The following is a 13,113-nucleotide window of genomic DNA, read 5'->3' as shown; positions in this document are numbered from 1 at the left end:
TGTTATCAACATATGCTTTTACACCAGGCACCAAAACATTCAGATTGATGCTTGACTATACATTTGAGGGAAGTTTTGCAGAGGACGTTTTTTACAAAACAACCAAAACAAAACAGTAGCATTATGACTATATGCAGTTGAATCTCCTTGTTAAGATGGCTGTGCTATTGAACTCAGCTCATAGTTCCTTTGCAACAATGTGGTGATATCACATCTAAGCCTGGTAGGTTTCTGGATGAAACATCTGCTTTGGATCCATTCCAGTCTGGCTTCCACGCTGGCCATGGGACCGAGACGGCTCTGGTCGCCCTAACAGATGATCTCCGCAGGCAGCTGGATCGAGGCGGGTTGGGGCTGCTGATTCTTCTAGATCTGTCAGCAGCCTTTGACATGGTCGATCACGAACTCCTGGACCACCGCCTTGCCGACGTGGGGATCCAGGGCACAGTCCTTCAATGGCTGCGCTCGTTTCTCTCTGGTCGGGGACAGAGGGTGGCGCTTGGGGGGGAATTGTCATCGCGCCACTCCTTGGTGTGTGGAGTGCCTCAGGGTGCGATTCTCTCCCCGATGCTTTTTAACATCTTTATGCGCCCCCTCGCCCAGCTTGTCCAGAGTTTTGGGCTGGGTTGCCATCAGTATGCTGATGACACCCAACTCTATCTGTTGATGGATGGCCATCCTGACTCGGCCCCAAACACACTGACCAGATGTCTGGAAGCTGTGGCTGGATGGTTACGTGGGAGCCGGTTGAAGTTAAATCCTTCGAAGACAGAGGTCCTCTGGCTGGGGCGGGACGATATGGGATCGAGGGGGCAACTCCCATCTCTTGCGGGGGTGCAATTAGTGCCAGCACCGTCCGTTAAGAGTTTGGGTGTAATCTTCGATACCTCCCTCTCTATGGAGGCGCAGATTACAGCTATAACAAAGGCGGCATTTTTTCATCTCCGCCAGGCTAAGCAGTTGGCCCCTTATCTCTCTCGCCCTGACCTAGCCACTGTGATCCATGCGACGGTCACCTCCAGACTGGATTATTGTAACTCGCTCTACGTGGGGCTGCCCTTGAGACTGACCCAGAAACTCCAGCGGGTGCAGAATGCCGCGGCGAGACTCCTTATGGGGTCTTCGCTGCGAGATCACATTCATCCGGTACTATACCAGCTGCACTGGCTCCCGGTGGAGTACAGGATCAGGTTTAAGGTGCTGGTTTTAACCTTTAAAGCCCTATACGGCCTAGGACCCTCGTACCTACGGGACCGCCTCTCCTGGTATGCCCCACAGAGAAACCTACGGTCTGCAAATAATAACATCCTCAAGGTCCCAGGCCTCAGAGAGGTTAGGCTGGCCTCAACTAGAGCCAGGGCCTTCTCGGCTGCGGCTCCAATCTGGTGGAATGCTCTGTCACAAGAGACTAGGGCCCTGCGGGACCTGACATCTTTCCGCAGGGCCTGCAAGACAGAGTTGTTCCGTCTGGCCTTTGATCAGGGCGCAGCCTGACTCCCTCCTCTGGCAACCTGCACAGAATTTTGCTTAATTGGTTGCCATCAATTTGATTTAATTAATTTTTATAATGAAATATTTTTAGATTGTGTGACTATTTATTGTGTGATTATTTGATTGTTGTTAGCCGCCCTGAGCCCGGCTTTGGCTGGGGAGGGCGGGATATAAATAAAATTTATTATTATTATTATTATTATTATTATTATTATTAAGCCATTTGGAAGGTAGCCATAGTGAACATGAGCAACAGCCGACTGAGCTATAAAGCCAAGCTTCTTGTTGACCAAATTGCCCACTGAAACTAGTAACGTTAGAGTGAAGCAAAAGTAACGCATGCATGTAGCATCTTCAGAAAACTTAAATTGGTATAAATTCAGATGTTCTCTTTCTGTTGCTAGAAACGAATATGGAGACCATGGTGATGTTCCACGCTATAGCCAGGTATGGTTGTAGTACAATCTGTGATGGCACTCTGAGGGAATTGACTCCTGCCTCTCAGCTATGCGGACACTGAGGGATTGAAGAGTTTGATTTATGAGTGTTTGCTGGCATTCTTAACTGTTCTATAGAAGTTGCCACTAGGGAAATTACCTGTATTTTCCAGTATTGGTTCAGATTACTGCCCTTCCAATCTCCCTCCATGATGAGCAGGAGAAAGTCATCTCTTCTGTAGGCATTTCGGTAATACACATCTGATCTGACTTAGCGCCTTTTGATGTCAATAGAGGACCACATACTGGCTTTCCTGAGTTTCACATTTAGGTCAGAGAAGTATACATAGGTGCCTTTTATTGCATGACAACCCAGTACATGCAGATTAGTCTGGAGTACTTTAAATTGTGAGGGAATGTCCACCAGATGTTCTGCTTTCTTGGTTTGTGTTTTTAAATGCCTTTTCTGTATTAGGGCAAACGGGGCACAGGTGACAGGAGAGGCGCTGACTCACAGAAGCGAAGATCAGAGTGTAAGACTCAACTTCATTTTCTTGTTACTGTGTTCTTCTGGTCACTTTCTACTTGTGAAAGCTCAGTGTCCTTATTCCCTTTTTAAAAATGTTCCTTATATAGGGTTATATCCAACAAAGCACTGATGTGAATGTTCCATCAGTATAGATTTCTACTTGTGCAACAGAACATTCTTCCCTCCTCTTCCCCCTGTGCACCCCCTAAATCTATTCTAGGGGTTTCCCCAAACATCTGGAGCAGATTTGGGGCAGGGGGGAGTCTAGTTGTGAAAATGGAAATCCTTGCGCTGACAAGATGTTTTGGTTGAATTCTGCCCATAGGATTGTTGACATTTGCAATAACAATTAGAAGTTTTTGCAAATGCACTTTTCAAAGCTGAGTATGCTTTGAAACAAAACATTTACACCAGCCTTAAATTTCCTGTTTTTGGATTTTGTATGGGACATCAGAGATTTTTCAGTAGAAATAAGTGTTGATCCTATGTTTGACTTTCATTCCGACTGCAAAATCTTGCAAGAACTTTTTCTGACTTGAAAAATTCAGCCAAATTGAGTGTAGAACCATAAGGCTTCCCTGCGCTAAATGTGGCTTGCCTGTGAGCCATATCTGGCTTACCAAGTCATAGGAAGTAGACATTGGTCCCCATCAATCCTGATGGGATCAGGAGATCAAGCTATCTATCCTTTAGAGAGCGATTGGGAGATAGAATCCCTCTGCTTGTTCTTTAGAGATCTACTCTAATCTCTAAACGATGGAAACGATGCCTTATGAGGAACGGCTAAGGGAGCTGGGCATGTTTAGCCTGGAGAAGAGGAGGTTAAGGGGTGATATGATAGCCATGTTCAAATATGTAAAAGGATGTCACATAGAGGAGGGAGAAAGGTTGTTTTCTGCTGCTCCAGAGAAGCGGACACGGAGCAATGGATCCAAACTACAAGAAAGAAGATTCCACCTAAACATTAGGAAGAACTTCCTGACAGTAAGAGCTGTTCGACAGTGGAATTTGCTGCCAAGGAGTGTGGTGGAGTCTCCTACTTTGGAGGTCTTTAAGCAGAGGCTTGACAACCATATGTCAGGAGTGCTCTGATGGTGTTTCCTGCTTGGCAGGGGGTTGGACTCGATGGCCCTTGTGGTCTCTTCCAACTCTATGATTCTATGATTCTATACTCCAAAAGGTAGCCAAATGAATCTTTTTTCTCTGATCTCAGCACTGTGTACCATAGCACTGATATTGAAGATTAAGCCTAGTCTTTAAGATGAGAAGCCAGCATTTTCCCTCTCCTTTAGCACTGGAGTGGGGAGTGCTGTGAGTACTGGTTTTGTGTATGTGGTTCTGCATGTGTTTATATTTATTTATTTATATTTATTATCCTGGCAACCCTTTTGGAATCTCCCCCCTCGAACACCAGAATGTCTTGGGCCATCTCTGTTTTTATTTAAATAATGTTTGACATCTTCAGAAGTATATGTTTGTCCTTACTTCTTTTTCCCCCTCAGCTTCTTCCGATGTGTCCACATTCATTTATGATCCAGACACTGGAAACTATTTTGACCCCATTACAGGGGTATACTATGATCCCAATACTCAGGTGAGGGCATGTGCATGTGTGAGCTCACTTAGCCATTTCAGTGCCAGGAAAAAATACTCTCTAAACATGTGCCAAATATCTCCTTCCAGAGAGATGTTCCAGTGGGTCGAGAAGCATCTTCATCCCCACCACCACATACTGGGAGGAGGCGCAGGAGCCAGGATAGGGCAAGTGAACGAGATGAGCCATCCAGTAGAGATAACCGAGAGAGAAGAGAGAGACACAGAAACAAGTCGGCCAAGGTAAAATACCTGCGCCATCATCATTCTTATGAACTGTACAAATTGGCATGGTCCAAAGATTAATGCTGCCATAGTCAAAGCTTGCTTTTGCAGCTAGGCAAGTCTAGGAATTTGCAAAATATGCAATAGATAGGGTTTAGCTTAACCTGTAGATAATCCAATTTCCTTTTAAACTCATAATCCTTTTAAGGCACCCAGCTTCTTCACGAGCACAAAAACTCATTTGATCATAAAAACAAGCAGATCAAACACTCTTTCAAAGGAGGGCACAGGTTTGTGGATCCAGAAACCAAGTGCTATTAAACCTAAAGTGTGTATTTTAAAAGATGCAAGCAAAGTAACTAAAATATAAAAACCATTATTTGTAGAAAATACTATGATTCACTGGACTGTTGAAATGGTACATTGCAGATCAGACCACTTTAGTGTACACAACATTTTAAAAATGACCATTCTTGAAAACATACAATCCAACTTTGTCCCTGAAGTTGCCAAGAGAGCAAAGCCCAGTTCACATCCAGAACTGAGAGTTCCAGGAGAGGTGTTAGTAAGCCCATAAGTGGGCATAAGTAGTTCAGTATAACTGTCAATAATTATTTTCTTCTTTTGAGATAAAAGTTCTGAGAGTGACAGAGGACTGTAATTTGATTTAGAGGCTGCTTCCTCAAATTGCTCAAGCTTCCAGTTTTCCTGTGACTCATCCTGAACAAATAGGAGAATTTTCCAGTAGTAAACTGGATATCTTAAATACCAAGTTTCCATGCACAATAAATCTGGTCTGATTCTTGTTGTGTAATCTCCAGGGAATCTTACATGCTAAGAGTTACCCAGTAAATGAGTGCATTGCACTTGCCCTTGTTTAAAAGCTAGTTTGACTTGATCTGAACAGGGAGGGAAGAGCAACATTAATTGAATTCAAGAACAGGAGCTGAAAGCATATTTTCAACATCTCATACAGCCAGTTGCAGATTTCAACATTTGGCATACGTGTTCCTCCTTACATCTTTGATGCGCTGTTTGCCAAGTATCTACCAGCTACACAATCCCTTTTGAACACCCCTCTGACTTTCAGCCACAGTTTGTCATTCTTTGATGCAGAAGAGTATAACTGAGCATAGCAAAAATGAGAGAGACAAGAAACCATGTATCTCCTTTATGCTTGTTGCTGTAAAGGAAGTAAAGGTACTAGTAAGAAAAATGATTGGAGGCAGGCAGTGGGGAAGCCGAGCTGGCAATAAGTTTTAACTCCCAGTCTTAATGTTTCAGAATGAGAATCCAGAAGAAAAACTTCCTGCAGAAGATGTCTTTAAAAAACCACTACCTCCAACACTGAAAAAAGAAGAGAGTACACCCCCAGTAAGGACTTTACTTGGCATTTGTCATCTGGAACATTTAATTATTATTTATTGATCTTATCAAGTATGAGGCTTACTGTCCTGCTGAAATTTGTCTGGTGCATGTTGTAATAAGCTAGTCAGTAACAATTCTTAGCATTGTAGCAGGGAAAGTGCCCTGTCCCCCTCTTTCTTGCAGCAACACTGAATGGACTGCTGTGTGGTTAGGGGGCCTCTTGGACTGTATCCCTAAACCTACTTTCAAGTGGGAGCCATTGAACTTAGTGGGACTTACTTCTGAATAAACTTGCATGTATAGGATTTTGTTGTCAGTGTTTCTCTTGATGGGCTAAGTTGTTTAGATTTCATTTCTCTTCATATCAGGCTTTTTAAAAATTGATTGAAAATGAGGAGAAATTGTAACAGATTTCAAATTGTCCGTGTAATGTGCATCAAAAAAAGCAACATGTCAACAGAAGCACCATGTGCAAGATAGCAGTGCTAACTTAGAATTGGTCTACACATGCAGCAGAATGTTGCATTCAACTTGTGAGCTAGTTGAATGGCCTATACCGTTTCAGTCTCTTGTTTCAATCAGGGATTGAGTCAAAGTCAAATTTATGCAACAATAGTACCAGTTCCCAATTATTTTTATTTTGCATGCAGGCACTCCTTCCGTTTGTCTTCTTACATTTTGGCTATCAGTTTCCCCCCTAGTGAGTTCATGGTAGAGGTGAGATTCAAACCAGGGATTTCCCTGATTGTAGCTTAGTCACTTAGCAACTGTACTAGACCAGTAATACATCACTTAAGGCATCTAAGACCTCAGATCCACTGAATTGGCTTTGGTTTGTATGTGCTTCTCATTCTGCCCCCCCCCCACTCCCGCCCCTTCAGCCAAAGGTGGTGAATCCTCTGATAGGACTCCTAGGAGAATATGGTGGAGACAGTGACAATGAGGAGGAGGAGGAGGAAGAAGAGGAACCACAGCCACAGCCTCCACGGCCACCAGTGCAACAGGAGGAACGGCCACAGAAGCTTGAAAATGATGAAGAAAAGCTGACTGACTGGAATAAGTTAGCATGTTTACTTTGCCGGAGACAGTTTCCAAATAAAGAAGTCCTGATCAAGCATCAACAACTTTCCAATCTTCACAAAGTAAGGGAAAAGCAACCCGTTCAGGAGAATCTGCTATTCATGCTTTATCTTGCATAAAATAAAACTTCTCCATATTTCACAAGCGCCTCTCACAGATGTAATTTTTCCTGATTTCTCTTTCCTTCCTGTATTGTGTCCTGCTTGAATGCACTCCTTTCTCTTTTCAGTGCTGTGATCTGTTAGTGCTATGCCTGCTTTTGGAAACAGCTTCAAATCCTGGTTTCAGATTGTGTTAACCGCAAGGCAGGTGTAGCATTAAACCATGGTTCATACTGAAAAGGGACGGAGGAAAGAGGATGGTACATGTGAGCTTGTGGGAGATATCAGAAAGTGTTAGATGATCATTATGATCCTGTTTTCCCTTTCCCAAAAATGAGCTCAATGCAAACCTTTCCAATCCCCTTCTCAGCAGAAATAAAAATCAGAACAACAGTGAGAAATCAACAACAGTGTTAGATTAGCCAAAGGCTTCCTAAAAATCCCAGGTTATACCTGAAAGGGAACAGTCATTGCCTGCTGAGTTTCTCTGGGGAGGGCATTCCACCAAGTTGGTGCCCAAGCTTCATTTGGCAATGACACCCAAAACAAGGCCTCAGGTGGCCATTTTTGAGAGAATGTAAAGCTGTCTTTTTAGGAACAGCAATACATGGAATGGATATGAATAAATTTAATTTCTTTGCTTTCATTTTGTACTCTTAGGTATATTTATTTTGTAGTAATATGTACTCAGCTGTTGGAATTCAGTATAGCACTTCGTTTTATTTCCAATTGTTTGTCCATACATCCTACTATCTCACAAAACTTAAGAAATGGCTAAACATTTTACATGGCTAGAATAAATATTTTTCATTGCCTGAAGTGAGACAGTTCAAAAGCTATTCATTCATTTTGCTTCTTACAGCAAAACCTAGAAATTCATCGTAAAATAAAACAATCGGAACAAGAGCTTGCGTATTTGGAGAGGCGAGAACGTGAGGTAATTACATCTGCTTTGTATGGTCCTGTGCAGCTGTGGCTCTGCATAAACAAAATACTAATTCCCTGTGGGCCCCACCAGTGCTTACTTGCGCGTGTGTGTGTGTACACATACACACACAGTTTGGCAGGTATCTAGATTCTAGGCTTAAGTGACTCCTGAAAGTGAATTAAACAATCATCCATCATCTATCCAATTTTTTGTCATGCCGTGACAGCCTTAAGCAGCACCATCAGTTGATATTGAGAACTTTCCTTTGTGTGACCTCTGTGCCTCCCTGAGATTTCCCTTGCCATCTGGAGAGTGCTGTTGTTTACCTTGTTTTTCTGGGTGCCATTAGTCTACCTGCTATTTAGAAATAAAGTCAAGTGCCAATAAAGGCTCCAAGTGGGAAAGAATTAAGCAACCTGATCGTGTAGGAACATGGTTTGTTATAAACACCCAGCCCTGGGGACTCTTCTCTTAACTGTGCTCAGAGACTACTCTGGCTCTCGTCTTGCCTTGATAGGGAGAGACACAAAATGGATCTGTCAGAAGATGTAGACTCTGACTGCTAAATTTATGCCCACAGAAAAGTCTTGCTTTCAGTGTGCAGCCGTGTTCTTGGATCTGAATGTCAGGCCCCTCTCTGCCTTAATGCTAGCACTTCATTCCACACTTCCAAAGAAAATTAAACACCCTGAAAGATAACCAAATGGTTTCAATTTTATGGAGATGCAAGATCAAAGTGGCTGATACTTGTGCTTTGATATTACATTGATAATACAAAGTTAATAAGATGGGTAGGCTCTTATAGATGCTTGTTTGGAAATGTCTGGAAAATAAAGCAAGATGCTCTGTTGCAGTGCTGAGGGACTACTGGGGAATTTTTCTCCACTCCTTAGGTTAGTTGCACAAATGTATAATTTTTAGTGAATGAGTGCATTTTGGGAGGGAAAATCTGTGATGCCATCTTCACTAACTCTGCCTTTTAATATAAAGGGAAGGATTAAAGAAAAAGGAGGTGACAGAAGAGAGAGATTTGAGGAACGGAACTCTCCAGAGAGAAAACGACCGAAGAATTTCAGGAATTCTGAAAGGTATTGGGACGTTCTTATCTCAAAGTTGTTTTTGCCAGCTTATTCCTTAACAGGGAAACAGGCTGCTTTGCAAAGTGTGATCTCTTTTTGTTAGAGGCTCAATGACTATCTTACAGGGATGCCGTAGTAATGGCTTTGCTGCATTGACAGATGGTGGTGATGGTGGGAACTGAAGTGCCTCCCAACTCTTTCAGTTGTATCCAGCTAAGTTCTATTCAGAATAGATCTATTAAAATTAATGCACCCTGGCCTAGATGCTCATTCTTTAGGCAGCTAACAGCCCGGCTCCTAAAGTTTCTTTGCCTCTATAAAACACGCTATTGCTTATACAATAATTTCTATAGCAGATATGCTCCTGAAAGTTTATTCATGCCAGCATACTTACATTTGTTTGCAGTGACTACAAGCCCTCAGACAGAGGAAGACTGGAGAGCAATAATAAAGGAAGCCGTATGATGCAGGCTATGGGCTGGAAGGAAGGTTCAGGTCTGGGTCGCAATGAACAGGGCATGACGTCACCAGTGGAGGTAAAATTCTTGTGTTTGCAAAGGCAACTGTTTTGAATTATTGCATCTTACGACCATTAACAGTATTCCTGCAATATCTCTCCATACTGGCATCTGAAGTGCTATTAGTGGAAGTGAGGTAAAGGGTCTTCTTGGTTTCAGCACCCAGGATATGGAATATCCTGCCCTGGGAAGTCAAACTGTCCTCCTTATTAGCAGAGTCTTCACATGAAAACATTGCTGTTCTAGTTATATTTTTTGTTAACTCCTGTTACGTTAGCTGTCTTGAGCACTTAACTGAAGTGGAAAGTGAGGGATATGGTTTTTTTTAATGTGGTTGGCAATACTGGAGCAAGGTGGGTTGTGGTGCTGAAGGTCGGATTCAGAAAAGGATCCCCAAGAATAGAGGTGGCATAGCATGGCCACTTAAAGGACCAAACACTCAGTGTCCTTATTTACAGCATTTTAAGGCAAAGCTAGCTGGTATTAAATTATGTATTCCCTGTACATTATCCTTACTCAAAGCAATATTGTTAAGCTAGGATTTAAATAGCTTGAAATGGCTTTTGATTGTTCAGGTACTCACTTGACCATGTAAAGAGCTAAAACTGTCTAGGGATAGGGGTGAGTGCAAGTCCTGCCCGCAATGTCCCTGCATGGGGGCTCCTTTCTGATTTTTGCCCAGTGAGTGGAAAGACATGAGGAGCCTCCATGGGTGGGGTTTTGCGGGGAGGGGCAGTTTTCACCCTCATGAATTTGGTGAATGCCTGAACTGGACCTGTCTGTAACATGCCAAGCAATGTTTATTCCTTCCCTAGTGATAAGAAGTGCACTTGGTGAATGTTCTAGGTGCAAGTACAACTAGCTGCTTTTTAAATCTCTCTCTCTCTCTTTATTTTTCCAGGCTGAAAGTCGAAAGAGGGGAGCAGGATTAGGGACCCAAGGGAGGCCCAGCAGAAGGCAATCGAATGAAACGTACCGAGATGCTGTGCGGCGAGTCATGTTTGCCCGCTACAAGGAACTTGAATAAACCTGGAAAGAAATCCCACCATACCCAACACACCCCATACCCTTCGGCCCTTCTTTGTGTCTGTCTTGTTTTTTGAATCAATGTTTTTTTGCTGCTGAAGTGTGTTTTTGTTTTTGGAATAAAACAAAAAAGTCAATGTTTGGTCTCTTCTTTCCCTCTTTCCAGATTTTTGAGCTGAATCTTACCGGGGAAATAGTTTCTGTTCAAATCCCTTTGAAATGATAGTACATTGTTATATAATAGCAGCCTCATTCTTTCTTTCATAAAAGGAAAGAAAATAAGATTATTGATATACAATGAACAATATGGAAATATTAAAGAATTAATAAATGACTTCATAAGAACAGAAAGGGAAATCGAAAGCAGTGCAATGTTACCAAAATAATTGATACAGCACAATGTATAAAGAAAATAACAGCAATTGCATAAGATTAATTGCCAAAACAGTAAAGCAATTATAGATGGATACAGATATTATATAAAATTACCAAGCTCTACATTGCAGCCTCCTAATACTTACTGCAGCCCATCTATTTCTAAAGCACTGTAAGTTTCCTACCTGTTCTAGCCACATGATATTTTAGCATTAAGCTGAAGAGAAGAATCATAGTTGATCACCAGTCGGGTATGCTGCTGGTTTTAGCCACAGGCAGTGCAACCCTAAGCATAGCTACTCAGAAGCAAGTCACACAGTGTTCAGTGGGATTTAATCTTAGGTAAATATGTATAGGATTCCAGCCTGGAATATGCTACAATATTATGAGAACCTAGTATTTTTTTCGCCCATTTGATGAGTGGGCAATATCAATATCCTCTTAACCCATGATTTCACAACAAATGCCTCCTTTGGGGCAAAGGGTTTAATTCTTACTAACCTGGGGTGCATTTAAACAATGTTTGGAATAGAAATGTTTGGGAATAGAAATACACAAACCATTTTAGGCCACCATTTTCCTGTTTACAGCCTCCACACCCACTACTGTATCCCTGCTGGGGAAACCTATACAGTGGTACCTCAGGTTAAGTACTTAATTCGTTCTGGAGGTCCGTTCTTAACCTGAAACTGTTCTTAACCTCAAGCACCACTCTAGCTAATGGGGCCTCCTGCTGCTGCCGCACCGCCAGAGCTCGATTTCTGTTCTCATCCTGAAGCAAAGTTCTTAACCCGAGGTACTATTTCTGGGTTAGTGGAGTCTGTAACCTGAAGTGTATTCAACCAGAAGCATATGTAAGCCGAGGTACCACTGTATATGCATCAGTATGATACCGGTCTTACTTCAGAACCAAATAAGGGTGTGCAGGTGAGAGATTGTAATCTGAAAAAATGACCGGGAGTGGCTGAACTTCTGAGTTGCTGCAGTTCTAGTCAGATTTTCCTCCCTGTTGTTAAATCCACAGGTCCCAAGTCACATCCAGTTGTGCTTGGAGCTCAGTGCCAATGTTCTCACCTAAGCTGCATAAACAAGCTTAGGATGCTTTTCCAACTAATGTGCTTGGTTGCACATTTAGCTAACAATGCTTTCAGTTTGTACAGAAACCATAAAACTTCCCCTCCCTTTAAGTTGATAATTTGAATTTCAAACTATCTTCCTAAATACCAAAAATGACACATTCTCAGTGTGTGTGTGTGTCCTTATGCAGCTAAGACAGCACCATCCATCACACACAGGAGGCAGGCTTTGGGGGCATCCCGGGGTTTGCAAAAATACAAAACGTATTTAAGAAAGAAACCCCAAAGGTGTGGCAGCCAGGAAGCAACCCATTGTGGCCACATCTATTAGAGAAGGTCAGGGCTGGCTGAAACCAGGAACAGGACGATCGCTACACGTGACAAAATGTTGCTGCAGGTTTCACTTGCGGTTCCCTAAGCATTAGTCCTTTATAAATAGTAGCTCAAAGCTTATTTTTGGAAAGTCACCGTTTTGGCTGAACTCTTATTTCTACAGGTGGAGTCATTCTGCAGTGCAACGTGTCGCTCCTAAAAGTGGCTGTTGAGGGATATTTTGGTATTGAGAGGCATCCCACCTCTACCCACCCGCGCCAGCCATTTTGGGAGGGTTAGAATTGGGGGGGGTGTGTGGTAAAATTGGGAGATCGCTTTCTCGCTCGCCCCTTACGTGGAGACCATCTTCCCTGCCATTTCATACGGAGAGTAAACAAGCGGCAAGCCTTTTATTTCCCTGTCCTACCTGCCCTTAGTAAGCCCGTTTATGTATTTGCAAAAGGACCAAAAAGAAGACCAGAATCCGCCTTGACTAGGCGCGTCTGGAGAGGGAGGGGCGGCGCCGGCTACAAAGCGACTCAGTGGAGCGACGGGCGAGACGTTTCCCCATTCCTGTGTACAGTATATGCTTCCTCAGCAGTAAGCCTCACTGTGCCCAAGGAGACTTAATACCAAGTAAATGCGCACAGGATCGCACCCATTACGTGCTTCGCTTGTTTCTCCAGAACGTGGCAATTCTGCAGAAGAAAAGGCTTTTCTATAGACTGTATGTGAATTGCGATGTACCATTAAGGCGTGTGTTAGAAAGCCTACTTGAATATAATTTCGCCATTATTATTATTTTTTTAAAAAATTAAACATCATCATGGTGTATTCACACGCTCCAGACTTCTGTTCAGCTCGCCGGCTTTATGAAATGGCCGTGATTGCCGGCGATGTAAATTTCACAAAATGGTTGTCTGCCCAGCGGGATCTTTGCAGTCGCGGCACATCACTTTTGCACAAAGCAGGCTC

General features: G+C 42.9%; 1 protein-coding gene across 4 annotated transcripts in view; it reads left to right on the top strand.

Annotated features, from left to right (window-relative positions):
- RBM6 (RNA binding motif protein 6) overlaps positions 1 to 10,512 on the top strand; it is a 61,562-nt gene extending 51,050 nt beyond the window's left edge. For all 4 annotated transcript variants that reach the window (XM_081185826.1, XM_081185827.1, XM_081185825.1 and 1 more), the window contains exons 12-21: positions 1,896 to 1,938; positions 2,404 to 2,461; positions 3,960 to 4,051; positions 4,141 to 4,293; positions 5,560 to 5,649; positions 6,525 to 6,785; positions 7,687 to 7,761; positions 8,743 to 8,840; positions 9,238 to 9,367; positions 10,251 to 10,512. In XM_081185826.1, the coding sequence (XP_081041952.1) occupies positions 1,896 to 1,938; positions 2,404 to 2,461; positions 3,960 to 4,051; positions 4,141 to 4,293; positions 5,560 to 5,649; positions 6,525 to 6,785; positions 7,687 to 7,761; positions 8,743 to 8,840; positions 9,238 to 9,367; positions 10,251 to 10,376 (1,126 nt within the window). In that variant the 3' untranslated portion in view covers positions 10,377 to 10,512. The remainder of the gene's footprint in view (positions 1 to 1,895; positions 1,939 to 2,403; positions 2,462 to 3,959; positions 4,052 to 4,140; positions 4,294 to 5,559; positions 5,650 to 6,524; positions 6,786 to 7,686; positions 7,762 to 8,742; positions 8,841 to 9,237; positions 9,368 to 10,250) is intronic.
- Positions 10,513 to 13,113: the final 2,601 nt, after the last annotated feature.

Source organism: Podarcis bocagei (genome assembly GCF_964188305.1).
Source record: "Podarcis bocagei genome assembly, chromosome: 2".
NCBI lineage: Eukaryota > Metazoa > Chordata > Lepidosauria > Squamata > Lacertidae > Podarcis > Podarcis bocagei.
Note: the sequence above shows the minus strand (reverse complement) of the source record. Positions and strands in the feature narration are given on the sequence as shown.